The sequence below is a fragment of the Acanthopagrus latus genome, chromosome 8 (assembly GCF_904848185.1).
Source record: "Acanthopagrus latus isolate v.2019 chromosome 8, fAcaLat1.1, whole genome shotgun sequence".
In the NCBI taxonomy this organism is placed as follows: domain Eukaryota; kingdom Metazoa; phylum Chordata; class Actinopteri; order Spariformes; family Sparidae; genus Acanthopagrus; species Acanthopagrus latus.
The window spans coordinates 13,327,400-13,354,781 of NC_051046.1; the positions used below are offsets into that span (position 1 = coordinate 13,327,400).

The 27,382-nt window shown below is 40.6% G+C and overlaps 1 protein-coding gene across 3 annotated transcripts; it reads left to right on the top strand.

Annotated features, from left to right (window-relative positions):
- Window positions 1-411: 411 nt before the first annotated feature.
- On the top strand, window positions 412-27,105 carry LOC119024778 (zinc finger protein aebp2-like). 3 transcript variants are annotated; one of them, XM_037107873.1, is made up of 10 exons: window positions 412-1,045; window positions 2,777-2,987; window positions 4,521-4,628; window positions 4,818-5,004; window positions 5,171-5,209; window positions 6,989-7,113; window positions 13,284-13,351; window positions 22,482-22,595; window positions 23,883-23,912; window positions 25,326-27,105. In XM_037107873.1, the coding sequence occupies exons 1-10, from the start codon at window positions 501-503 to the stop codon at window positions 25,330-25,332; spliced, it is 1,434 nt and encodes a 477-aa protein (XP_036963768.1). In that variant the 5' UTR covers window positions 412-500; the 3' UTR covers window positions 25,333-27,105. The 3 variants fall into 3 exon arrangements, 2 of the variants coding, with proteins under 2 accessions (XP_036963768.1, XP_036963769.1); XM_037107874.1 differs by lacking the exon at window positions 5,171-5,209 and having other exon boundaries at window positions 414-1,045; XR_005076600.1 differs by lacking the exons at window positions 5,171-5,209; window positions 23,883-23,912; window positions 25,326-27,105 and having other exon boundaries at window positions 4,818-4,993; window positions 22,482-22,556.
- Window positions 27,106-27,382: the final 277 nt, after the last annotated feature.

A 27,382-nucleotide genomic window follows, 5' to 3' on the forward strand; every position in this document is an offset into this window, starting at 1 on the left:
TTTGAAGTGTCCAGAAAGGGAATCAAGTAATTCTTTTATTTTTTTATTTTTTTTGTTTTGTTAAATGCCTTTAATTTCTAGCTCAGTGATAATGGCCTTTATAGTGATGGTAATGATGGCCTTGTGGTATTTGTGTAGGTGACTAAAATGGTGTGAGGTCTCCTGAGATGAGGGGGAAAAGGAGAAAGTGGTGAAATGTTTCTCAACAACCTGGCAACACAAACCTTTTTGCAGTGGGCGCTGGTAAAATAATCCTTAATTGTGATTTTAGTAAGTGAACAGCTGCTTTAGTAAACACTCGCTCCTGTGTTAAAACTGGGCTGGAAACACATGGAAAGTTTAAATACCAACGTCCGATTTTCTCCTCCTCGTGCCGCCTCCGACCAATCAGAGAGTAGACAATGAGCTCTGACCCCGCCCTTCTTCTGCAGCGGAGCTCGTGACGGTGCCACGGTTAAATTTCAATACCGAAAGTGTCCCACGGTACGTGCGCCGCTGAAATGGCTGCTGCGGCGACGGAAGAAACACCCGCACTGAGTGCTCATGGCGATGTATTGTCCGTGGAGGCAAACGAGGGCAACGGAGAGGAGAAAGATAGGGGGCCCGCCGAACCGGAAACCGAGGAACCTCGCAGCAGCGAGGAACCGAAAATGGAAGCGGTGGACGCGGAGGCCGGCGAGGAGAAGCCCGCTGCAGCGGCAGACAAGGCCGCGAGTGAGGCGGCGGCGACTGACGACAGCGCTGGAGCGGCCGACCAGGAGGCGACCGCCGCTCCTGAAGACCCGGAGCTGAAGCCAGAGCCGCAGCAAAGCCCCGGAGAAGGTACCAAGGAGCCCGCCACAGATACCGCTATAAAAGAAGCGAAGGAGGAAGCTGGAGAGGACAGCCGGTGTTCGGGGATAGACTGCGAAAAGAGCAAAACAGTTTGTGAAGATGGTGAGAAAGCCAGCGGCGGGGGCGGGGAGCTGGGTGACAAGAGGCGGCCGAGTGTGGAGATATCATCCTCGGATGGTGAACCGCTGAGCCGCGTGGACTCCGAGGACAGGTTGGTTGGGGGGAAATGACAGGTTGTTGTTGTTGTTGTTGACCAGTGATGGGTGTGAATGGGGTCACAGTAGCAGTATCAGTGGAGGATAACTGTAAATGTCTTTGCAGTTAATGGATAAAGCTAGAAATAAAATGCACTCGTCTATGTTATCAGCATACCAAACAAAATGGAAGTGAACAGATTTCCAGTTTTACGGTCAATATATCAAATCCCAATGTCCAATGGTATTATCTGTGATTGTAAAACACGACAAACTGTGCACAAGCTCTAGAGGTTTAAAGTTAAGTTCAATTTAACTACTTTATATATTGCTGGGCATCTACAGCAGAGCTTCATATAGTATTACATACAGTTCATTATGTGTGTAGATGTCCTGTGAGATACACAGATCTGTTGAAAGGCAACTTCTCAACAGGCCTGTTTTCAAATTTGCAGATTTTTTCGGGTTTATGAAGAGTTTATTTATTTTAAGACACTCTTAACTCCCAATGGATAAGTTCATCTGTCAATCTATCACTTCACGTTGATGTTATTAACATTCAACATCTATACAGCTGGTTTTCCCCTTGACAGGAAGGGTGCGAAACATTGTAATCTGAAAAGTAACTGATAACTAAAGCAATTGGACACATGCATTGTAGTAAGAAGTACAAGTTTTAGTGCACAGCCAAAAATAGGTACATTTCCAGGGACAGTCCAAGTCTACCTAACCAAAATGCATTTAACTCACAACCCTTTTAATTTTACCGTCTTAACTTGTCTTATTTTCATCTCAGATGGTTAGATCAAACATCAGACATGTTTTAACATATACAAACTCTTTTCGTGGATAATTTCTGCCTGATAAGGATTTCCCACCCAAAAAAAACTAAAACAACCCATCTTTAAACCTGCATCAAACACTAATTCTCTTCCCTCTGTCTTATTATAAAATCTAGAGAATATGTATACATATTTTTAAAATTTTATTTCAAAAGCTTCATTCCTGAATGCATGATATCTCCAGTATCATTAAGGAAAGGTCCATTTTCATTGTGTGTTTTCATGTATGCAGAGGTGTCCGATATCCCAGTCACACGTGTGTAAATTTGGTACTGGACTATGATTGGATTCCAAACTACTTTCTGTCACAAAATCATCTTGTATGCCATGAACTTGCCTTTCAGGTGGGCATGGATGAACATTCCACTTTCAGCAGATGAATAGGAAAACCGCTTCCTCGTGAATGTAAAACAAGGATTTAAAACATGTTGGAAAAATGTCTATTTACTTAAAGTTAAAGATGCTAGCTATAAAAAAAGTTGTTTTTCAAGTCTAACTTCTAAGTCTGAATTCCTAACTCGCCAAATGGGTCTTTTAATCATGCTGATCTCTTTACTCAAACTAGGGCTAAAATGCTGGACTGGAAAAGGTAACATCTAACGGTTGCGTTGCTTGTTGAGTAAGTGAACTCTTGTCTGTGAGACCTTAGGTGATGTTGTCAGCACATAAAATTAATAACACAGTGCTAGGAGCACTGAATGCAGCAGTGTAATTGATTTGGCATGAGTGATTAATGCGGTATGCATGGAAAATCAGTTGCAGCCTGAAGGATTTCATGCATAGTAGCTAGTAATATGTGCACCTGTTCTTCACTGCTGTACAAAGCCTGATCTAAGCTATGAAGATATTCTTGATGGCCCTAGCACCCATGTTTTATAACCCCTCTCCTTCCTCTCTCTGTGACAGTATCAGCAGCACCCTGATGGAGATGGAGAGCACAGTGTCCAGTGGGCGCTCCACCCCTGCTATGATGAACGGTCAGAGTAGTGCCAGCTCCTCAGGGACTAAGACGGTGGCCTACTCCTGCTGCTGGGACCTCTGTCCACAGTGCTTCAACTGCAGTCCTGATCTGGCAGAGCATATCAGGGGCATTCATGTGGACGGACAGAGAGGAGGGGTCAGTAGACTTTAAACTTTTCAACGTGCTTCATGTTGATCTCCTTTATTCTGCCTGACGAGTGGCCAAGAATGATGTGTCTCTTTTTGCTGTAGTTTTAAAGTGACATACACTTGAGATACAGTTCAACAGTTTGAACACCTCTTCTCTTCTCTTCTCTTCTCTTCTCTTCTCTTCTCTTCTCTTCTCTTCTCTTCTCTTCTCTTCTCTTCTCTTCTCAACAAGTTGACACCTTCACTATTGCAGTGCCCACATGGCCTCATTTTCTCCAGAAGTCAATTAACTCAGATGTTGTTGCTCTTGACACACAATACAGAAACCTTCTTATATTGTATATAAAAAAAAAAAAAGAATATAAACTGACTCATGTATTGATCCTTTTTAAGATCTTGTATCATGGTTAGACATTCCAGTACTTTTACAGCACTGTAATTAAAACTGCAAGTGAAATTTGACTCACCTTTTTTTTTTGGAATGAATCTAGAATCCCCTGTACTGAATACTGTATTCAATTCCTCCCTCTAACTATCTATCTAACTATCTATCTAACTATCTAACTAACTATCTAACTAACTATCTATCTATCTATCTATCTATCTATCTATCTATCTATCTATCTATCTATCTATCTATCTATCTATATAAATGATATAATAATAAAATAACAAATTTGGCTTGCATTCACTTGGTAACATTCATCTCAGACAGAAGAATAATGAAATGTACACTGAGGTAAAGTGCTTGTCACTCCAAACTCGAAGTCAACTGTACTTAGCTGTACTGTACTGTACGTAATCAATTTCAGTACATGTATTTAATGTATACTTGTTGTTTTTTCACATTAAACTGCAGTTCACTGTTTTACACTTCATGTTTCTCTGAACAGAAATTCAGTTGCGATGTGTGCCTCCGCTGTAAGCCGTTAGCTCAGTCAGCTGTTCACTCTGGTTGCTGTCAGCTCTCATGCCTCGAAACAAGTGCGGTGCTTCGTCCTCCCACGCAGGACAACAGAAAATATACTTATCACAAACAGACAATCACAAATGATCAAATGAATGGGCTACTTTTGATTCCAACGGAGTGCTTCTTCTCTTGCTGTTACCTGTTGTGTCAACGCAAGTTATAATCACTGGCTGACCACTCACGTAACTTTACAAGAATTGTTCTGTGGTACCGTCCCATCTATCCCCTCAGTCACAAACAGCTTGCTGGCAGGACCATGCATATATACTTAGCTGGTTAAACCAAGAGGACACTGAAAATCCATATGGATATTGGCAGGCAGAAAGTTAGTTGACATTTGCGCAGCACATGGAGAAACTGTCTCCTGTGTTTAGTGCTCTTCTGCTCTTCTGAACAGGTTCTTGAGACCACCAGTCAGATTGTTTATAATGTATAGTGGCCGATAACAATCGATGCTTGATCAATCGGAGCATCCTTACACACTTTTCTTTCTCTCCTTAAATTGTCTGTTCACTATGCCAATATAAACTCCTTCTCCTCTCTTCTTATTTGACTCTTTTTGTACCTCAGGTGTTTGTTTGTCTATGGAAGGGCTGTAAGGTGTATAATACACCATCCACCAGTCAAAGTTGGCTCCAGAGGCACATGTTGACTCACAGTGGAGATAAGCCGTTCAAGGTAAAAACATTTACTTGTGTACAGTTTATACCTGTTTCTCTGAATTCTGTTGATCATTCTGTTGATGTATATTTCAATGTATATTTGTACCTTTGTTCCCAACTCTGCCATAATCTAAAATAAAATGTATTAGTCATACATTAGAAAAGTTATTGTCATTCCCTTGCATTTTTTTGTGCACTGCTGTAGTGTGTTGTTGGTGGCTGCAACGCCAGCTTTGCCTCCCAAGGAGGGTTAGCGCGTCATGTCCCCAGTCACTTCAGCCAGCAGAGTTCCTCCAAAATGTCAAGCCAGGCCAAACTCAAGGAGGAGTCACCCTCCAAGGCTGGCCTCAACAAGAGGAAGAAACTCAAGAACAAACGCAGGTGCTCCCTACGTACGTACCTAACAGGCACACAAACTAACCCCATTTCAATGTTTTTCTCATTGATTTTCCTCTTTGCTTTGATGGTAAGGATTACACGCTGGGCACATTTTTACTGTCATGTTTGTTGTGCTGAAACAGATTTTTTTAGTCTCTAACCTCCCACATCTTTTTGTAGGAGAAGCTAGAGCTGGACAACACACACACACACAAAAAGGTAGATATATTTGTGCCAGCTGTCAGACAGATTCTACTTATGGTAATGTTCTACATCTTGCAAACATCTTTTATAGTCTTCTCGCATACATTACGAAATGCATGCATGCAGCTGATGTGTCCTTTCTCAGGTTGATACTGAGAGTTCACTCCCTCGTGGTGGGTTTTTCCCTTAGATGGCTTGTGAAAGATCTCACATCATTTTTTTTTCTTGTAAACCTCATCTTGTGTTGAAAAACAGATAATTGCGGTTGATACTGTTGTGAAAAAAAAAAGATGTAGTTATTGCACTTCGCACATATTGCATACATAAATTAAAGACATACAGCATATTGCACTTCTCTGCTGTTGCCGTGAAATCCTCATCTCCCACTGCTGTGAATTACACAATTTCAGCCGAAGATTAAATGGTCATTATGAGCCTACACCAGGTGGTATTAAAGATCTTAAGATCAGCAGCAAATTGTGTATAATGCCAACTGTTTTCCCAAGCATGACTTTTTAGGTTCATTACCTCCTAGATAGCCATTAGTTTTTCATTGAAAAAATAATCCATCTATATAAAAACTCTTCATGTTTTAAATCTTGCACTGATGTGAGGTTAACATTTTTAAAATGCCTTAGTGTTGCCTTCAAGGACACTTGACTTCTAACGGTTAATATTGAAGTGACAAATGCATTATTTTCACAAATATTTGTTGGTAGAAAATGAAACACAAATGAGACAAATGATAAGAAATTGTATATAATGTAAATAATAATGATTGCATTAAAAAAGAATAAGCTTCTCTGAAGTCTCAAGTCTCTCTGAATGCAGTAGCAGGTTATGGAACTGGCTTAGCATTCCACACCATTGGAATAAGATCAAAATATAACTTATAACTATAACAAAATGAATGAAGAAATACTCAGGTCTCTGCAAGTTTGTTCATACTATAGTATAGTGGATTTAAACCAATGGCTGTCTTGAGTTCAATATATTTGCATTAACCACTTCCTGTAAATTTTTGTCCTTGTTGCAAGTTGCAACGGTTGGAAGTACTGTGTTTGTGAAGCCACATGTGCGTCCATATAGACCCATGCATCAGAGCAACATCCTGGTCACCAGAGATGAGGCTCATGTTTAGAATACTATTTGCCCATTTAAATAGAGCCTGTCATCAGAAGTTTCTCTTTGGACATGACTAAAACAGCCACCAGCACCTACAATGAAGTTAGTTGACTTACAGTTAAACACACAGACTTAAACATACCACAGTAAGTTACAAACATGTTGACACTTTAACATTTGACAGGGACGCGTTCTATGCATCCTTTATGCATCCTACAGAGAAAACAGAACATAAGGAATGCCTGAAAGAGTTTAGATGGCTTGCAACAAATGTGCAGTATTGTCGAATTGCTTTGCTTGGACCTCGATCCAAAATCCAGAATAAATGTATTTTCTAATAATTGTAAATGTCACAAGGCCTGAGTATCCTTACCACTGAATATGTGCAGTGAGGCAGTTATTCAGAGGAGCAAAACCATAAGAATCTCATTACTGCAGCTTTCAATAGAGAGTCGTACTTTTGTTCCACATTTGGATTTTTTTGTTGATGCAAAGCAATGTTAAAAAACCACAAAGGAATCACATTTTTCAGTTATGAGATGCTTCTGACGTAGTTCTGGTTAGTTACAGAAAGCCATGGAATTTTTATATATTGGGCCACAGTGGGAACCCTGGTGTCATGTTTGTTTGACTCTGCACTCATCTGAGTCTGTCCTTCTCCCCCTTCAGCGAGGCCCCACGACTTCTTCGATGCCCAAACCATGGATGCTATTCGCCACAGGGCCATCTGTCTCAACCTCGCCACCCACATTGAAAGTGTTGGCAACGGCCACAGTGTGGTCTTTAACAGCACGGTGAGTCCGTGTGCAGCTCCACCACTTCTGTATATCTTACAGTGTTTGCCTCTGGCTACCTGTTTCCACTTGAAATGGTTCACAATGAGTTGCTGAGATGATTCAGAGAACAGGACTGAAGGAAGGATGCACTCTGGTTTATTTATTTAGAATTTTTAGACATTTTAAGATGCATTCTTCTTTTAGATGGTCGGCTCTCTGAAAAATGTTGACAAGGAGTTTACCACTCCCTATTTAGAATGTAACTGTGCATGTTAAAAGGTGAAAATATGCCATAGACACCACAATTTTAAAAATGAATGCTGATTGGCTTATTTCATATTTAATATTATGTTATTACATGAACCCCATGTACCGAAATATTATATGCTATAGTGATATACTGCATTTTATTTTTGAACCTTGTAGCTGTTTTAGGCGGTTTTAAGTTAGTTAAGTGTGGACAATAATTAAGTTCTACCTTTTGAAAAAACACTCAAATTAGACTCTTCAATCATTGTGAGGAGATTATGTCACAAACTGATTTAACATGGAAAGAAGTGTTCAGGTGTCCCATAAACACTAATGAAAGTATATACGTTTTTGATGTACTTATCTTTTCTTATTGCATGTTTGAATATAAAAAAGATAACAGTAATTTATACACCCATCCTTTTTTGTTATTTGCTTTTTCAACAACAGGGGGCATGAAAGTGTCACTATTTTGAAAACCATCTTCTGATCACTGCAGTGTTTTTCTCTGTGCACTTTAGGTGAACCTCACGAATTGCCCCTAGGCTTAACGCTGTTTTTCTCTGAATCGTGTTTCACTGGAAAAACAATGGGATTGTTTTGTGTATGGTGCGTGGTCTACCCCAAGCCCACTGCATGATACATTATTAATGAGCTCTAAAATACCTTTAAACCATACTATTTAGGCACGTGAGCACTCTTAAGAAAGAATATTTTAACAGTGAAAGGTTCTATGTCTATCACTGACGAAGTTTCAGAGAGGAGAGGAAGGAATTCTATATAACAGATGTTAACTCTAATGATATCTTGAATGTGAATGGGATTTTCTTTTCTATATTTTTTTATGAATGTCTTGTGCAGCACCACTAGGGAGCACTCTCTCTCCTGTTCAGGATCCTCAAATTACATGACTGTGGAAAAAACGTTATTATCTGCTGCCCAGTTCGCCTTTCTTTTACATACAGTAAATCTGCAAACATGCACAACCTCCCTCTCTTGTTTCTAAGCATCGTCTGTCATTATATTTAGACATAAATTTCAAACTGTATGATCAGTGACAGTGATTCTGTTTACAGTGGGCAGAAAGTTGGCCTCTATTATTGATTTGCAGCATTTGCCATTTGGTATTTTTCCTCCCTGTTGAGTTGACTCTTATATACATAAATTATGCATTAAATGTGCTGTGCTACTGTAGCATGCTGCCACTGGCAAACCTAGCAGAAGTAATTAGTGCACAAGGGTAAGGAATCTATATTTTCTCCTGAAGATAAAGGTGAAAACACCTCATGTGATTCACACCACTTAAATACATACCCTACATTTTTCTGCACTTGGAAATACAGTTAAAAGGCATGATCGACATTGTTTAAATTGTTATCATGATATAAATATTTTTTAACTCACTGTATGTCACAATGTATGCAGTATCCTATAAAATGAAACCAAGCAAAGCAAAAAACGAGGTTCTGCTGTTTGACGTTGTTTAAGGAGTACATTTTTACACATATGAGTTTTTTTATATATATTTTAATTAGAGATGCTTGTAGCATCATTGTTTTTTTACAACAAACATACAGAAAGAAAATCAGTGAAGCACAAGGAGGTTCAGCTTTTCTCACAGACAGACAAAAGAGATCAAAGACTTCAATCACAAAGTTTCATTTTGAATGTGTGTGTGTGTGTGTGTGTGTGTGTGTGTGTGTGTGTGTGTGTGTGTGTGTGTGTGTGTGTGTGTGTGTGTGTGCGTGCGGTGTCCACAAGGCCTATGGTGGGGCACAGATGATGCAAGTCTGTGATAGCGCTGCAGACTTCTAGTATGTATGTACATTTTAATTTTGCAAACAGATAGCCATCAAGCAAGTGCCATACATTCTTTATCAAGTAAATAAATTTCCACTGGCATGAATTAAAACATGTCTGAAAACATACAATGTTGAGTGCAAGCAAACATACTGTTAATGCTCCTGTTTCATGTTATAGTGTAAGTAGACTGCTGACATCAGTGCTATCCCCACTACAGTATTATTTTGCTGTTAGCACAGTCTCTTTCAACTCTGCTCTGCTCCGCTCCTACAAACCTCAACTGCTCACCAGCAGCCAAGAATTTTAAAAGAAAAACTCAAGAAAAAAAGTGAAGATAAAGCTTGGGAAGAGGTTAAGAGAGGTAACCGCATATTTGGACACAGACTGAGAAGGAGGAAGAGCCAGCCAGGGGAGGGAGAGAAACAAATGTAGAGAAACAGAAACTTGGAGAGAAAGGACAAGGAAAGGGGGTTAAGTGAAGGTCAGGGTCATGGAGTCGGAAGGAGATCTGGCCAGTTGGGCACACATTCTCCAACCCCTGGAGGATTGTGGTTGAGAAGGACTGCGGCACTGCGTCAGACCCCAGGCCCCAGCGGACAAGGCCTGGGGAGATGAAGCAGAGCTGTGGGGGTTCTGTGGAGCTTGGCCAGTGGGCCTGCTAACACGCCAGAGCAACTCAGTCATGTTTATGATGGGATATTTTTGTTATTACGGCAATCTGCGTCATCCACAGCTTGACCCCCTGACACTAGACAGGCACCCAGTTTTAGCAGCCCTGCCTTCCCCCAGCTCTGGTCCGGCAGTTTTCACTGCCTTGTTTCGGAGCCACAGTAATATCCACTGTTCACTCCCTATTTCCTCCCTCCCTCCCTTTCTCTATTACCTCCCTCTCTTGGGTCTGTAGAGGATTAAGATCTGTCCCTTAAAGCACCAACTTCCATCATCAAACCACTCAGCTCACAAATCACTTCATGCTGCTTAAACACAAGCCTACTTCTTCATCTTCAGCCGTTACATACATGGTCATGGCCTCTGCGGGTGTAGCCAGGGCTTGTGATTATTAACCTGGTGCTTTGAGGAGCCTGAGGTCACAGGTTAACAGCTATGCATTTTTAATTAAAAGGGCAGCAAAGCAGCTGCTGCTGTACAGAGTCTTAGCTGCAAGGCTTGAGACACTTATCGTAGGGCCCATTGTAGCCTCCACAGGATTCAAGCTAATGCTGCAGCCAGACCCTGTTGTTGTCTCTCCTCCCACATGTGGGTTTACTGTGGAGCAGCAGTAGCCAGCCAAGCCCGGGTGGAAAGCTAGCAGATAAAGGCAGAAGCAGATAAACAAGAGCAAGATGCAATGGCAGTGTTAATTAGTCTTGCTCTGAAACACTCAGAAGGAGTTTTTACATCTTCTCCAGATTGAGTTAGAAACGTCAAAGATGGCATTCTTACTGCACTTTACGTCTATAAAGGACAAGAGAACACTTTGTATATCTTGATGGATGTTTGATAATCTGCCAATATATTTAGAGTATTGAAGAGTAGAGTAAGAGTATTGAAACTAGTATCACTGCACTGAAAGTGATTTATTTTATGTTGAAAGCTCATTTAAATGAAAATATGGGAAGCAGGCGTTTGACAAGCCATCATATAAATTGAGTGACCAAAAAAAAAAAGTTACTTAGTTACTAAAACCACGTTATCACACAGAAAGTCAGTAACCAGACTCTTCCCTCGTGGCTTATGGATGTTAACTGTCGTAGTGATGATATATACTGTGATGTTGCATTCTGATGCAGTCATTTTAAATACAAGGACTACTAAATTATATTTTCTTTCATCCAGCCGCTCAGTTGTTACTCTCCTGTCTACAGCTTTTTGTCATGAACATGTATACTAAACTGATTAGAAACCTGGTTTCCGGTATAAACTGCAGAGAAATCTGTGTTCTGCAGGGGAAATCTATCCTCTGTATATTTCTCTTCAGCTACAATTCAGAGGCCAATTATACAAATATGTCTGTACTTGAACTTTAAGTAAAAATTGAATGCATGCCTTTTACTTGAAATTAAGTATTTCTACACAATGATATTGCTAGTTTAGTTTGACTGGAGTAAAGGATGAGTACTCCCTCCACCACCTGTGTCAGAGAATACTGGCCCAGCAGGATGTCTTTGCAATGGTGTGCTCCATGTATCATTCTATCCCGGCTCTTCTATGAGTCACTGACAGGGAAACAGATGCAAAAATCTCTGCTTTCCTTGCAAAATCACAATGTAGTTCACATATTTGTTTTTGTAGGTCAGAGGAAGGTTTTAGATTTCACACAAACAGTTATTCTGTTGAAATGTAAGATGCTCAAGTTCTTTTTCTCAGTTTCATCACTCATGCGGTTCCTTCCTGCTGCTTTGCTTTGCCTGCTTGTTCTCTTTTCCTCTCTAAGGAGCCTGAGCACTGTATTACAGACAAGAGGCAACAACATGGTTGATTTGCCAACTTGGCTGCTATTTGTAAAGCTTCTCACAGACAAATATTAAGGCACAGAGCCAGCAACAACACAATTCATATCTGCTAACCAAGCATACATATTTCTTTCAAAAAGTTAATCAAACTGAAGCTAAACTTCTGCCAGACAGCTCTATACCTGGAAGCTTATCAAAATATAAATATAGATTTGTACACCTATTCTGGCCCCTCCTGAATTCACAGCAAAATGGGAGGAGGGTGGAACTTTTCTAACATGCTATCTTGGAGAAAGTATGAAAGGGAGCCAACAACATACAAGTTTTTGCTTTGTGCTAGACAGAAAACAAAAATATGGATCTCAGCCTAAGAATTTGTGATGAGTGGGAGAGATCAAAATATATATTCCTATAAACAGAGAGATTAAAACGTGTTTTGGCTCAAAAGACAGAGGTCGAGAAAAGATGTAAGATGAGGCGGAGAGTAATTCTAGGTCTCTGTCTATGTCTCCTGTCTCAGTGGAGCCTTCTCCCCCCTGTCCTCAAACCACTTTCTATCAATGCCGCAGCCAGTCTCTGGAGTCACAAAAATAATTTCAGATATTCATGTGCGTAAGAGAAGTTCTTCACATGTGAGCTCACTCTGTCCTAAAAATAGACATTCCTAACGAAAACGAGCCAATTGACGCAAGAGGTTATATTTGTGGCTATTTCTGACACTCTTGGTTTATTTTTCTAGCTTTTCTTCTCCCTACTGACAATATTTGTGTGAATTCCAGACTAGGTTTACTATAAACCAACACAGCATGATAGATGAAATGTTATGTATAAAAAGGACCAACTATTCAGGAAATCTGGTATTGTCTCAACTGTATTTTCACAAGCAGAAATTCCTTGATGTTTGAGGTTATGTTGGCAGATCAAGACTTGAGTAGTTAAACCAAATAGTGAAAGATAAAATGAACACACCTTGCCATGTTTTGCAGTAAACGTAAGAAGTTGGGTGATAGTTTTCATCAGACACAGTCTTGTCTTGAAGGCCTGAAGCGGCTGGTGCTGACATAATCCACAGCAAGAGCAGGAACTTGTTTATGGTGATAACTGTTCAGTGTGTACCCCACGTCTGTCTTCGTGGCTCTCAAGAATGTCAGCTGTGATAAGGAGTTCTCTGTTGAGTCCAGAGATAATAGGATATTTCTAACTTTTGTCTGAATTTGAATTCCTTGGTGCAGCATGTTGCAAGGGAATGGGGGGTAGATCCAGTTGAAAGTGCTCACATTGCTTATTAGTGAAATGATCAGCCACTGTATCACTTGGTGAGATTTTTGAATCATGTAGCCTCATTATTTATTACAGAGATGGGGCCAGGATGGGGCCATGTCTTTGAAGCCTGTTGTCAACAGAGGAGGGAGAATGCTGCACGAGGAGCCGAACCTGACATATAAATGCTAATCTAAATCTTCACAAACTGCATCAAAATGTTAAATTAACCGTAATATGTAGGTTCAGTTATCTGCCTGTCTAAGTTTTTGTGTTAACTCTTCTGTGGATGAAGCTGCTTACAGGTTACTGGATGTAATACTGGCTGAAAGGAGATGGGAGTCATCATTTTCTTAGGCTTTTCCTCCTTTTTTTATTGTTGTTTTTTTTCTCATGTTTTTTTGCTTGCTTGTCTGTGTGCAGGTACTAGCCAGAAGGAAAGAGGGATCGGGAAAGGTGAAGGTTCTCCTACATTGGACACCTGAGGATATGTGAGTAAAATTTCCCCAAGACTATTTTGAAAGTTAGAATAGAATCTACTTCAGCTGATATCAGCTACGATACAGTTTTAACTAGAATGGCACTCATTAGAGTGCCTACTTCTGCCAAGGCCCAACAGTCCCCTTAAGTTCAATCAACCAAACACTAACGGGGTCTTTTCTTGGACAAGACACATCCTCTATCTACGTTTCATTGAAATCCGTCTAGTAGTTTTTGTGTAATCCTGCTGACAATGGTGAAGGCAACATACTTGTCAGTGGTAAAAATGGATAAAAATCGACAATTAAAGATTTCCTATTTTTAGTAGCAGCAGCAGCAGTAGTAGTAGTAGTAGTAAAATGTTTTGTTTTGAGGTTTACGGAATTTGAGCACCACAAAGCTGCAACAGCTGCTAAAAGCCATAATATACAGTATGCTGAATGCCTCCAAAGGCTAACAACAAACAAAGGATGCAGCCCTTACCTGAAGCCAGACACACTGACCAGTTACCTCTCTGCTGCTTTTTAATTTGTTGCCCCCAAAGCAATGCTCACTTGATGGGTGGTTGAAGCTGAGCTGGGCTTCCTCTGCTTGTGTTGACAATTGTGAACTTACTGAACCAGATGATAGATGCAATTAATTTAGATTAATGAATAGATGCAGACAGAAACTAAACCAAAATGCTGCAGGGATGACTGTTATCATTCATTGTCCATCATGGTGTCATTGAAGAGTTTGTTCTGATTGTAGCACGCTTGTCTCTTCAGTCCATCTTTCTGGTCACCTTGCATCTCGGAGTAGCATCTGACAGGCCTGTATTCGATCAGACCTGCCTGAATTTGACAAATGCCAATGATTGTGACGTAGTGGTATGTTCTATCTTGACAAAAATATTGTAGTACATGTAGATAGATCTAGGATTTAGATTGTAATTGTTTCAAGAATTATTATTTATTATTGATACTTTAAGTGAACAAAATAGGAGAACTCCTGCAGACTGTGCACTGGAAATCCATGTAGCGGTTATTGTCCCTGCTATGCATCTCCCTGTAGTGAACTGCATTTCTTCATCATAGCAGAAGCTTCTGGGTCAGATTACCAGATGTCCTAACTACCTGCCAAAGTTATTCATTGTAGCTTTATTCCTGTTGGAGGACTGGTTAAGATGGATACGAAATAGTATTCAGTTGACATTTTTAAAGGAAAGGGTTTTTGTGTGCATGACAGGCACATGCATGTATATAAACACTCTAAGATTTGTACTTAACTTTGAAAATTACACTGATCTGCAAACAAGGAACTCAACATCACATTAACGAATCTCCTGCACATGCTTACCATGAAAAGCCTGGGCTTGTCACCCAAACATTACCTTTTTTGAGCAGCAGGGAGTCACGCATGTACATGTGAACATCAACAATGTATGTTTCTCTCTCTCTGATAGTTTAACGATTCTCCTTTCTATCCAGTTGTGCACTCAACATGGTGGGTCTGTTTCACATCAGGGCCTACTATAAATCTTCTCAACCTTCTTCTCTTGGCTGATCCAATTTTTGTTGTGGAGGCAATGAGGAGTTCAAGTCTCCTAATAGTTCATATCACACTGACACCTCAAAGCCCAAGGGCTCTCCGCAAAGAGAGTCGAAGACATCAGCCTTGACTTTCAGCCAGGATCCTCGACCGTGTCACGATACCCACTAGTTCTATACTATCTGTTTGACTTTGTCTTATTCAGAGATTCGGTGCCTTTCTTAAAAAGTGGACTAGCAGCCAAAATTACTTGGAGACAGATTTTTTTTCTTTCTTTCCTTTATTGGCTCTACTCTAAATTTTCAGTTTAATTTCATCACAATTTTTTTAGTGCAGTTATTTTATTTTTTTTTACACCAAAATACTATGCTCAGCTCTTTGGGGCATTAGCTGCCCCACCCAGCTTACCCTCATCAGGCTCAGTCCACTTGAGGCAAATCTTTGTACCACTTAAGACGTAGCTCATTTAACCTATTGGGCAGAAGGACATTCAGGTCCGGCACGCCGCTTATGAAAAGAGTCTGTCTCATAGAGAAAAAGAGCTCACAGAACGCTGTGATTTTCAGCAGGGCAGTTGCTCTGGGGAAGCTCCCCCCACACTACCAAAACTCCCACACTCCCATTAAAGGGTTTGACTTCACGGCTGCAGAGGATAATCAGAGAGCACAGAGAGGAAGAAGAGATGAGGAACAAGTGTGAAGGAAGTGGGAGATGAGAAGAAGAAAGGAGAAAGTGGTGAATAAAGATAGAAGAGGATGAGGTTGAAAAGGAAAAAAAAGAGTAAGGTTAAAGGAGACAAAGACAGGAGAAATTTTGGTTTGGTAAAAAGAGGAGCAGAGATGACTCTGGACGAAGAAACCTGGATGATGCATCCTGAAGCTGATTGCAGCAGACAGCTTCCAATGAACATACTGTAGCTAAACCCTTGTACTTTCAGCCATCCCCTGCTTCATCCCCCTTCCTCTTCTTTCCTTTCCCCCTCTCTGATCCACCTCTGCTATCTCCTCCTCGCCCCGCATGTGGGAGTTTAATCTTGTGCATAGAGAAATAATGAGGTAAAGGGGGAGGGAAAGAAAGATGAAGTTGGTTGATCAGGAAAGACTCCTAAGATTAATTCCAAACAGAGAGACATAGATGGAGATTGATACTGAGACTCAAAGACAGATTGAGGCAGAATGGATGTGGGAGAGAATGGAGAAGACGGAGAATAGAGGAAAGTGAGAAATGGGAGTAGGAGCAAAATGGTTGTGGGAGAAAGAAATGTGAAGAGGCAGAATGAAACCTGAGAGAGTGAATGATAGGAAGAGAATTAAACAGAGAAAAAGACAAAAGTGAAAGTGAGTCAACAAAAGTGAGATGCCTCTCTGCTCCAGCCATGCAGAAATCATTGCTGCTACTGAGTCATATATTTAACCCGCAGCAGGAAAGTGCTCTGGTCATTAATATGCATAACCAATCCTTGTTGGTAAAGGAAACACGCAGTGATACCTTAAACTGTGAGGGTGGCTGTATTATCTCCCAACAGATTTCACTTAAAGTTATTGATGTTGACCAGGAGATTTAAATATGTACAGTATGTGTACATTTATTATTTTGAAGAATTGGCTGTTGGTTAAGCCCTGTCACCTTGATAACTGTTGCCACGATGAAGCTCATTTTTGAACATTAGATTTGTGATTTCAGAATGAGTTAGTCAAAAGAAGCTTATCAACTCTAGCCAACAGCCATCCACCTTGTTGGCTAAAATAACAACTGCAGCTGGCAGATTTCATCATCTGCAGCTCACCAGAATATAAGGCTACACATAGGCTTCATGAATTGGTTAAAAAAAACTGCACATATTTCATATTCAACTGTCTGTTACTGTTCACGAAATACTGATTGCACCTATCACAACCAGATAAATCTCCCGGTGTTTACGTGAGTAGCAATGTGTTACGTCAACCAGCGAAGATCAGTTTGTCAGAGCAGAAAGTAGGAGCATGTGTCGCGATTAAGTTGGCAACAGCTAATAAGAGCATATGTTGTGTTAAAGCACATGGACAGTGTAATGTGTGATTGCTCTCACTGCCAGGAGGGTGAGACCGAAGTTTTGCAAACATTGTGTTTTCATTTATTTTAGCACAAGAGAATAGGCTTTTAGGAGGAGGACTTTGGTGGGGTTGCCGGCCAATAGACTGCAAGTTCACTTAAGAGATAGATAGAGATGCTAATGTTAGTCTGAAAGCAGAAAAACCCTGAGCTAGTTCACTGGACAACTGTTATAGCTAATATTAGAAGTGATAGACACACTTTTCAGGCCTTTCATTACACTTTTGCTTCCGTAATATTGATTTTAGAATGGCCCAAAACAAACACCACCATGCACAGACAAATGCTGTAGGCATCACTCTTGTTACAGTCTTGTGCACATCACATGCCAGAAATCCCTGTGGAGGGGAGAGATTTAGTCAACAGTATATTGTTTTTGAGACATGGATGGTTTGTAGCAAGTGTCAGTTTGGCCAAGTTAATATTTAGTCTTTGACTCGGTGTAACGTCCTAGTATCTGACAAGCAATCGGGCGTTCATTTGGACCACCATCAAGTGTCATGACTCTCAACACTAAGGTCAACATCAAGTGCACGACTGTGTTTGTGTATGTGTGTGTTTCTCAGTCACTAAGTCAATGATTAGCCGTGTGAATGTGGGAAGTCATGTTTATTAATGCTGGAGCAAACCATTCGCATCCTGGCTGACACTCATTAACTCCATTTGGATTAATGAGTAACTGATTAACATGAGCCATTCTGAACATGAACCACCAGCGGCTCACTCAGGAGGAAGACGGGGGTGGGGTGGGCTGAGAGAGACAGAGAGAACCATAATTGCTGTCTAATCTTTGATGGATGGGTGAATGGATTCCCCTCAACGCTGTTGAGTGCTTTAGAATAACAAACCGTAGAATACACAGTGACGGCAAACGCTTCGAGTCAGTGGATACGTCCTGGCACATAATTCGGACAAATCACGTGTTGCTTATCATGTACAAAATGGGTTTATATCTTAAATCTTTGTTTACTGGTTAGGTATGTTTTTGCCTGTACTAAACTGCACACGATGTAAAAGAAACTAGTTGTTCAGATATTAAAAAAAACAAAAACAAAACATGAGAATCTGCTTTCAAATTTTTTTTCAAAAAAATTGATGTGATATTGTTTAAGTAGGGAGAATCATTCTGTCCTGCCAAATAACTGGATGCATATTAGATCTATAGGTCAGAGAATCATGAAAATGAAAACAGAACTGCAAGAAAGCTCTTCACTGCAGCAAAAAACGGAGGGTAAAAAAGGAAGGTCTTTTTTTTTGGTTGTGTATTGAATTTTTTTTTTTTTTTTATGGAAACCATACACTTTTTTGTTAAGTTGTTTTTTTTAGTTTTCTTGCCTGCCTGAAATTTTATTTTGGTTTAAAGAAACGTGTCCCACAATGGCACTGAACTTTTAAAGAGCTGCAGGCAAGAGTGGATATCAGGCAATGAAAAAGCACCAAGTCTGAAAAGCAGGAACTACAGATGCTGTTTTTGCTTCATTGAAATTCCAATGCTTGCACACACTTACTAGAGTAGTTGTGCATATGCATCTAAATCCATTGATGATTCCAAATCCAATGATGTACGCCTGATGCACAATTTACGTGTGTAAGAACATTTTTGAAATAAGCCCAGTTTGCTCTACTAGGATTATGGCTCCATGAAGTAATTTGAAAGGTAATCCACTTAATGAATTGTTCTAAAGCTCATAAGAAATATTTTGAATAAGCTGCATCCACCCTCCAGAAAAGCCTTGATCTTTTCTGGCATGCAGTAATTCATGTCATCTTAGAAACATTGCAGCAACCAACCTACCTGTCCTTTTCCAGACCTTTGTTTTAAGATTAGAAGGAGAAAGCAAAACCTGTCTGATGTTGGTGATCTGACATCAGGCTAGCGATGTGATGTAGCTTATGTTTATACATTTGCTAGCTAGTTAGGTAAGGTTAGGTCATCCAATTATTTATGTCATTTAACTTTACACTGTAATGTTACCTTTGAACAAACGGTGGTGTCTTTGGTGATGGTGTTGATGGGGACGGAATAAACAAAACAAGGTCAGGGTATCAAGGTATAGGTGCAGGTCCCCAGCAACATCAACAGAAGGATGCAGTTTATAAGGATATAGAGCTCCTCCTGCATTCAGTCCAGGAGTTCCATATAAAGCCACTTAATGTGTTAGCAATTTAATACACACTTTGCTGCTTTGTGATGAACTTATTGCTCCTGTCACCAATGGGAGCTTCAAGGCCTGGAGCCACCCATCAATCTAGCCTGGAAGACTGAGCTTCTCTCTGGCAGGCACCCCCAGAAGCTCTCCCCACAGAGGCCCCACTCACAGTATACATTTCTGGCTCATAAAGAAGCAAGCCAAATAACGGCCTCCTCTGGAAAATAAAATAAATCCATTTGTCTCTATTTGGCTTGGTTTGACTGAATGGAGTCTTTGGGTGGAGAGTTCTTTGAAAATCTGTTTGTGAGTGTGTGGGTGAGTGAGTGATTTGAACACTTTGGTGTGTATGTGTGACATGTGTGTATGTGTGACATGCTGACCCCCTCACTGTACCCCTCTCATCCATCAGAAAACAATCACTCATCAGTACCACAGCACACTTGCTCAGACATGTTTACAGTCACGCTGGAGTGGAACACGAGCACACACACAAACACACACACATGGGTGTTTACTGCATATTTAACACTCAGCAGGTCCTCCTCTGTCATTTGAGGTTTGCTTTGCACAAGGACACTAACTCAAGACTAACCCAAACTTTAAAGCCGCTTTGAAAGGGACTGTTTCTTGTCTTGTCCCTGCCTCTTCTCAACTTCCTCTTTTTGCTCTCCCCACCATGAAAGGGGATAGTCACACTTTTGCCAAGTGCTGCTGAGTCAAAAAAGAGAGAAACTTCAGTAAAAACAGTTTCAAGTTACAGTATTAAATCATTTAATCAGATATCATTGCCATCCTGGATTTATGCATTATTCCTTCAACATGGGTATGGGAAAGTTTCTTAATTTCAGTTTTTGTTTTTCCTAGAACTTTTGATTTGTAGTGTTCCTCTCCCTCACGTTAAAAGTATTTTTTTGCTCTGTTGACTTAAACCAGCTCAATTAGGCGATACCAAGACACTCTGTTACATTTGTGGCGGTAGTGTTTCTTTTTCCACGGGCCGCTGTTTCTCTCAGTCATGACATTTTATACATGGTTTTCTTAGTTTCCTTGGCTGGTCGGCCAACATTGTTTTATGCATATAAAGCTGAACAAAACTAAGTTACGGACTTGTGGTGTTGAGACAAGGGCGCTTTTAAACCTGGCAAACGGATGTATATGATGACTTGCTTACAGAATAGTTTCCTCTGCAGGTTTAGGCAGCTGAATATTCATGTAGCTACAGTGGTGAGCTAATATGCAACTGCTGCCTTACGACAACACTGAGGGGACACGTTGCCTCAAACTGGTAAACAACACGGTCATTGTCCATCACAATATTTCACTATAGACATCGTCCTATGCTAATTCGGCAGCTGTAATTGGCCCTGGGCACTTTTTTTGTTTGTTTGTCAGCAGGATTACACAAAACTACCAAACGAGGATGGTGGTTGGATCCCAGCCCAGAGTAGATACAGATAAAGGCACATCTTAAGGAATTATTTTTCTCTCTTTCTTTAACATATCAATATGGGGCTTTTTTCACATTTTGTAAATTTCTCAGCAAATATTGCATTTGATAAAAAACAAAATCAGTTATTTCTGTGGAAAATGTACAAAAGAAGAAAAGAAAAAACAAATTACTGGGTTAGTCCTGCTATGATTGGATTTTTAAGATGCATTTATACACCTTAGTCTGACTCAATCAGACCGGATTGGATTTCTCATAGCCAGATTAAAACACCTAGATTATTCAATTGATAGTCACATTACTCCTGCATGTATAAATTCCATCAGATTGGATTCGGCTTTTGCATTGTGCACAGACTCGAGTTTTTTTTTTTTCTCGGGGCCGTGAGCCAGAAATAGAAGAACAGTGATGGCGTCTTTCCTCCGAAATCACCGCAAGCAAATTGGTACAGGGCCACCCATCATATTGGGGTATGACATGCTTCGGCCAATAATTTGGTTTTCTCACTGGCATGTATACTCGGACAATTGCAGTTGTCTGATTGATTAGCATAGTTGAACTATGACTATAATCTGACTAAGCTGTGGTTGTAAACATAGTGTGTTTGTCCTTGGCAGAGGTAGTCACTCTACTGAATATTATCGTGGTTTCATATCTGTGTCTGTGTATGCATGTTTTTGATAAAAGGGAATAGACAAAAATATCAATCTATAATATGGACGAACAGCTTGGCAAGCTTAGGTCAAATGGTGAATGCAAATAGTTTGTGTAACAATGATAGCTTTTATTTCAAAGGACTTTGATTTCAAGCACCATCGCAGGTGGGACATTTGAAGACTATAAGAACATTGCTATGGATTCTTGAACCTAACAGTATTTACTTAATTATCCTGTGTGGCTCGCCCCACCCTCCAGGCTCTTAAACATGCCATAAAAGGCGTTGAAACCACTGTTCAAGCTAGTTGTTATACACGAACAGGAGCCACTTAACTTGTTGTCTCTCCGTCTCTGCTTTCCCTCTCCATCTGTCTTTTCTCTTCTGCTTCTGTTGTCAGTTTTCTATCACTTTTTTGTTCTTTTGTTCCACCTCTACCTGCAGCCCATTGTGCTGAATGTGCTGCATGCGACGTGCTACCTGCACACGATCCCATTGAATGGGCTGACTAGGCATGTGATTGAGTGATTTGGCTGGGTGGCTGGCTGCTTGCCTAACTGCCGCCTGCAGTGCGTGTGTGTGTGTGTGAGTGCGTGTATGTCTGCATCTCTGGGGGCTCCTGTGATGACGCACATAGTGACGGGGGGAATGCTGGGGGTGGAGACGGGGCGACTGGAGGAGGGAGGGGAGGCGCAGTCAGCTCGCTAAGCTCTTTGTTTCCTCTGCACCTCGACTTGCCACGCCAGTGCTTCTTTCACAGGGAGGTCACACTGCTGTGGGTACAGTTAGGTGCAGCTGAGCAGTACAGTACATTATGTGCTTGTGTGTGTGTGTGTGTGCTTGTCAAAGATCACATCCAATCCCATATCCTTGAGTGTAAAAAAAAAAACAGCTATTGAAAAAATAGTGTAGAAATTATTTGATAATTAATAACACAGGAGGACAGAACACCTTGTCCTCTGTATGTACATGTGTGTGGATGTATGTATGTCTGTGTGTGTTGACCTGCCCTCTTGTGTGCATGTGTGTCAATCCCAGTGCTTCGGTCAAGGCGCATGTAACTTATGGAAATGTACTCAGTGCTCAGAAGAAGGTGTTAACATGTGTGCTGGACTCAAAGAGGCTCTTTGTCCATCTCTCTCACCCTGCTCCGTTCAACCTTCATCCCTCCTCCCCCCCTCTCTTTTCTCTCTCTCTTTCTGTCAGAGCTCAAAACCTGAACACATGTCCTCACTCTGCGTGTGTGTGTGTGTTTTGTCTTGCAGACTACCTGACGTGTGGGTGAACGAAACGGAACGATCACAGCTGAAGACTAAAGTGGTGCACTTGTCCCAGTTACCGCAGGACACAGCCATGCTGCTAGACCCAAACATCTATAGGTGAGTGAGTGGAATGACACCAGTAGCCTCTTGCACACTGCGCACCCCCTTCTTTGCACTTGCAGACACACAATAAGGTACATACTACTGCAGATCTGTTTGGTATTAGCCAACATGTTGCCCATGTGTCAACATTATCTAATCCCCATTGTGAAGCAATTAAATGCCACAAGAAAGTGCTTGCCTCTACCTCACAATCTTGTGTGTGTGTGTGTGTGTGTGTGTGTGAATGCGTGTCTGTTTGTGTGTGCAGCATCCTGAAGACTTTGGTCCACCAGGTGGCACCAACTCCTTCAACGACTTCTTTTGACAAATTGGTTAAAGAAAGACAAGTGCAGAGAAAAGACTTTTGTGTGTGTGTGTGTGTCCGTGTGTGTCTGTGTCTGATGAGGCAAACATTGTATACCGTAAACTCCTTCAAGGATGCAGTTGATCAACAATGTGAGATATGGTTTTAATTGTCAGAAAACACAGACAATGATAAGGAAGCGGCCTGTTACTTGTGATGTAGAGAGTTTTCCTTAACTGGACCTTCAGTATTCAGGCTACATTTCATGTGTGCAAGCTTGAGCTTATTAATCAGAAAACAGAAGATAAGATTAAAGAAAGTGATGCAGTCAAACTCACGTTCTTCATTTAGAAATAGAAAGTAAACTCCACCACAAAAGTAACTCCACAGCCTATATTTTCTCCGTCTTTAAGTGCACCACATTCCACTAAACATATGATATTATTTAAATTCTGTGCAGCTCTGCCAGACTTCTCTCATCACTGAGAGGAAAAATCAAATTTAGCTTAAAAGCACACTCAAAATGCATCCTAAAACAGGAGCAATGTGCCTTCAATAACAAAGTGGTCATCTGACCGGAGATACGTGTCTCACAAGTGTGCTGATCAGCACACAGGCTGGCTGATTTTAATTAGAACTGAAGGCTCAGTAACTGCAGGGGCTGCTGCAGGACTCTGGTTTCATAGTTGAATATAACCGTCAGCACTCAGCCAGTTTATGTCAAGGTTGTCTTAATGCACGAAATCCCCAAACAAATGAGGTGGTTGGTGCCTGTGGTAGTAAATATAGAGGGGTGTTTGAACCCCAGCACATATGAATGGGATGAGCAGAGAGAGACTAGTGGCAGTCTGGGATTATATTATTTCAACAATGTTTCCATGTTGAGGTTCTCTCATTTTGTCATAGTGGCATGGCTCAAACACATGACATCATTGTGTTCAATTTCTAGTGAAGATGAGCTGTCACAGTGACCTCACAAACTTTTTCTGTCTTTTCAGAGCACTTCCTCAGAAGCGGCTGAAGCGGAGGTGAGTTGAAATGTGTGTCTGCATGATTCTGAGATATCGATAAACATTTAAAGATGTATTTAGAAAACAATTCTAAACACACACACGTAATACCATGGTGTGTTTTTGATTGTAACACTGTTCTGTCGTGGCACATCAACCTAAATTTTGTTAATAAATCAAAATAAGGCTGTAACAAGAGATGCACCATTTGATCAGATTGTTTTTAACATGACCAGCCATGACCGGTAACCAGCCTGTGTCAGATATATCCGACTGTGCAGGTCACATATACAAGCATGCTTCCCACCCACCAACAAGATCGCCAGTCCAAACTAAAGGAAAGAAACTAAATACTTAGGGTTATGTTTTATCATCAGATCATTGTAAGACTCTTTTCTGTTGTTTGCCATCATTCACAGTGGAGTTTTATTCAGTGTTTTATTCGGAATATGTAATTTAATTTTCCATGGCGTCAATCAGAATCGGCAGGACAGAACTGGGAATCTAGTGTGGAATCAATCAGGAAAATTGCAATGGGTACATGGGTACATCTCTATTCATACCTTCTGTTTGCCAACAGAATTTGCCAGTGAAATCTCACTGTATTGTGTAGGCAAGTCATTCTATACTGTGTTATGATCAAATGCAAACTACAGTATTTGAACTAAAAGATCTTTTCATGCACACAAAAAGCTGAACTGTGCCTTTCAGTTATTTTTCTTTCAAATATTTTTCTTGACAATTTACTTTTGAATTGAATTGTTGAAAGCCTTTCTAATGAGGACAGTATTTTTCCTAGTTTGTAGTAGTCACAGATGTACACAGGCTAATGCATAAAACTGTCTTTTATCAACATACGTGCAGAGCTTTTGAGGTTCACAGTTGGCCTGTGTCTGCAGACAACACAGAGCTGCCGACATGTTCTTTTTTGTTAACTCAATTGCGACAAGTCTATACAGCAGCATCCCACACATTTATATTTCCATATTATTTTGCCATAATGGAGATCAAACGATGCTAAAACCTTGATGGAATGGTAATGCTTCATCCATCCGCTACCCATGGCCTCGACTCTCCTGTGGTGAAACATCATTGTAGATGATTTCTTACCGCCCACAGTTTTACAGTTCCTGTGTACCGTGAAGCCAGCTAATTGGTAAGCCGGCCATCTTAGAGCCACGACCCTAGCCTTCCCAAGTCTCACTCGAACATGAGGTCATATTTGGATTGTTCTTCATTATTCCATTAATTGACCTCAGTAGGTTATTGTAGCAAAAGCTCTTAAGTACACACTGCAAATGAAGTCAGCTCCGTGTCTGTACATCCAGGATGAAGCCCATTTCTCACACTGTAATCTCGCTCATGACACACTGAGAACGACTCATTCTCTCTGTCTCACTCTCTCTCTTTTTCTCATGTCTTTGTGTTCAGCCTGTAAGGAGTCGCCTGTGGACTCGATACTTGAGGGGAAATGCTTGTTCATAGGACGTTTGTCTATACAGCATGGGACGCTCTTCATCTGTCTCACGGGAAGTAAAGTGCCCATTAAAGTGAAACTCGGGTCTACTGCAGTTTTCCAGTTTTCCCTCTTCAATTTTGTATATCTGATATGACTGTTGTAGCCAAGTGTGTTGTAAAATGGGACTAACAATTTTTTTTTAAAGTTTGTGGTCATCAAAAACTTTAATGAATGTTTTTTCCTAACAAACACCAAACTGAAAATGTGCTTAATACCCAATGGGAAAAAAAACAAAACAAAAAAACTGTTTTGTGTAACCTTGTCAGAAAAAACAGCATATTTTATAACTGTTTTGTCTAAAATATTTATGCAGATTTTTAACTTATTTTTATACCATGAAAATGCTGGTGTAATGTGGGCTTTTGTGAAGGTTTTGAAAAGAACCGTATTTACTGTGATAACCTATGTTAATTGTCACTTGTAGGTATATTTGGACATTTTGAGTTGTAATTACATTGTACATAAAATAAGTCTTAACAGATTTTCCTATTTATACTTACTGAATGCAGTACATTTACCTGTATGTATGACAATGAAGTGTGAGGTTGTGCCAGTTGTGTCAGACTTATATTCAATGCAATGCAAACTGTTTCAGGAGCAATAACTCAGACGTTAAATGTGCAAAGTGTGAGATATGGCCAGAATGAACAAATGTTATCAACACCGTTGCTGACGTTATGTCAAAGACGTCTGTATATTGTGTTGCAGAGCTGTTCACTGAAGTTAGCATGCTAACCAGCTAGCCCCAGCTCGTCCTGTCTCGTAATACGCGATAGTCTGAGTTTCAGCTAGTGTGCAAACTTGCACTAAAAGCTCTTTAGTGCAAGTTTTAGTGCAATAAGCAACCAAATTAAAGTCTCAAAATCGAGAAGTCAAAAATAAGGAAATGTTTTTACATATATTAACCATGCTAAACAGAAAAAACACAATCACACACCAAGTGAATTCAAGTTTCTCTCTTTCACCAAACTAAGACAAGCTTAATTGTCTTATTAACTCATCATAAAACACACTTCACTCAAACTTGTCGTCAACACTGAAAACAAGTCTTACCAAAAACAATCATCAATTTACAAAGTCAGATGTGAATATATTTTCACCCGATGCTGATGCCTGACTCTTGCGCTCCTTTCCTGTTGCATGCCTCACTTGCCCCCACCTGTCTTGTCTTCTTGACCCCAGAGTCATAGCTGTGATCAGGGTCACGGTAAATCACCTCCGTACTGTATTCCCTGTCTTCCAAATCCAGTCAGCCACTCGGCTACATAGCTCACTTAGCTAACTTGCTATCTGCAGCTTGTACCTGCAGCCAAAGATGGCTATGTCAAAGAGTATAGTAAGTAGCAGATGGTGGTTTTGCTTCCCACCTGTACTTTTGGAGCTACCTTCTTCAAGTGGCCATATCTTACACGTTACACATTTAATCACACTACCGTGTAGCTCTTAATCTCACCCAGTCTGTGGACAGTACAGCATAGAAATGACTGACATTTCTGCATACACTTGAAAAGTGAAAGTCACACCAACTTAAACCTCCCTTCCCCCCCAAGTAACATTAACTGTGTTTATCATAGTTGGTATGATTATTTACATTACTACTTCTTTTTTTATTGTTAAAAAGGTGTGTTTTCTACTGTTTGATGTCCCTGTTGGAAATGGAACTGTGTTTGTAATAAAATGTTGGCAACGAAAGATGTGGTTGACGTATCCAAGTTGTTTTGTACAGATGAGGGTGCAAGGTGTTGGAATGGCAGAAAGGAGCATTGTGGTATGAATATGAGTTCCTTATGTGAGCGTTGGAGGGCTCGGTGGGGCTATTTGGCGTCCATTAGCAGAGCAGCTTTGGGAGCAAGCTGTGGAGAAGCTAATGACTGGGCCAGCAGGGCAGAACCCCTGCCGGCCTCAGCTGTTAGTGAACATGCCTGCAGAGAAAACCGGGTTCAGGGAGAGGTCTGCAACAGTATGGCTG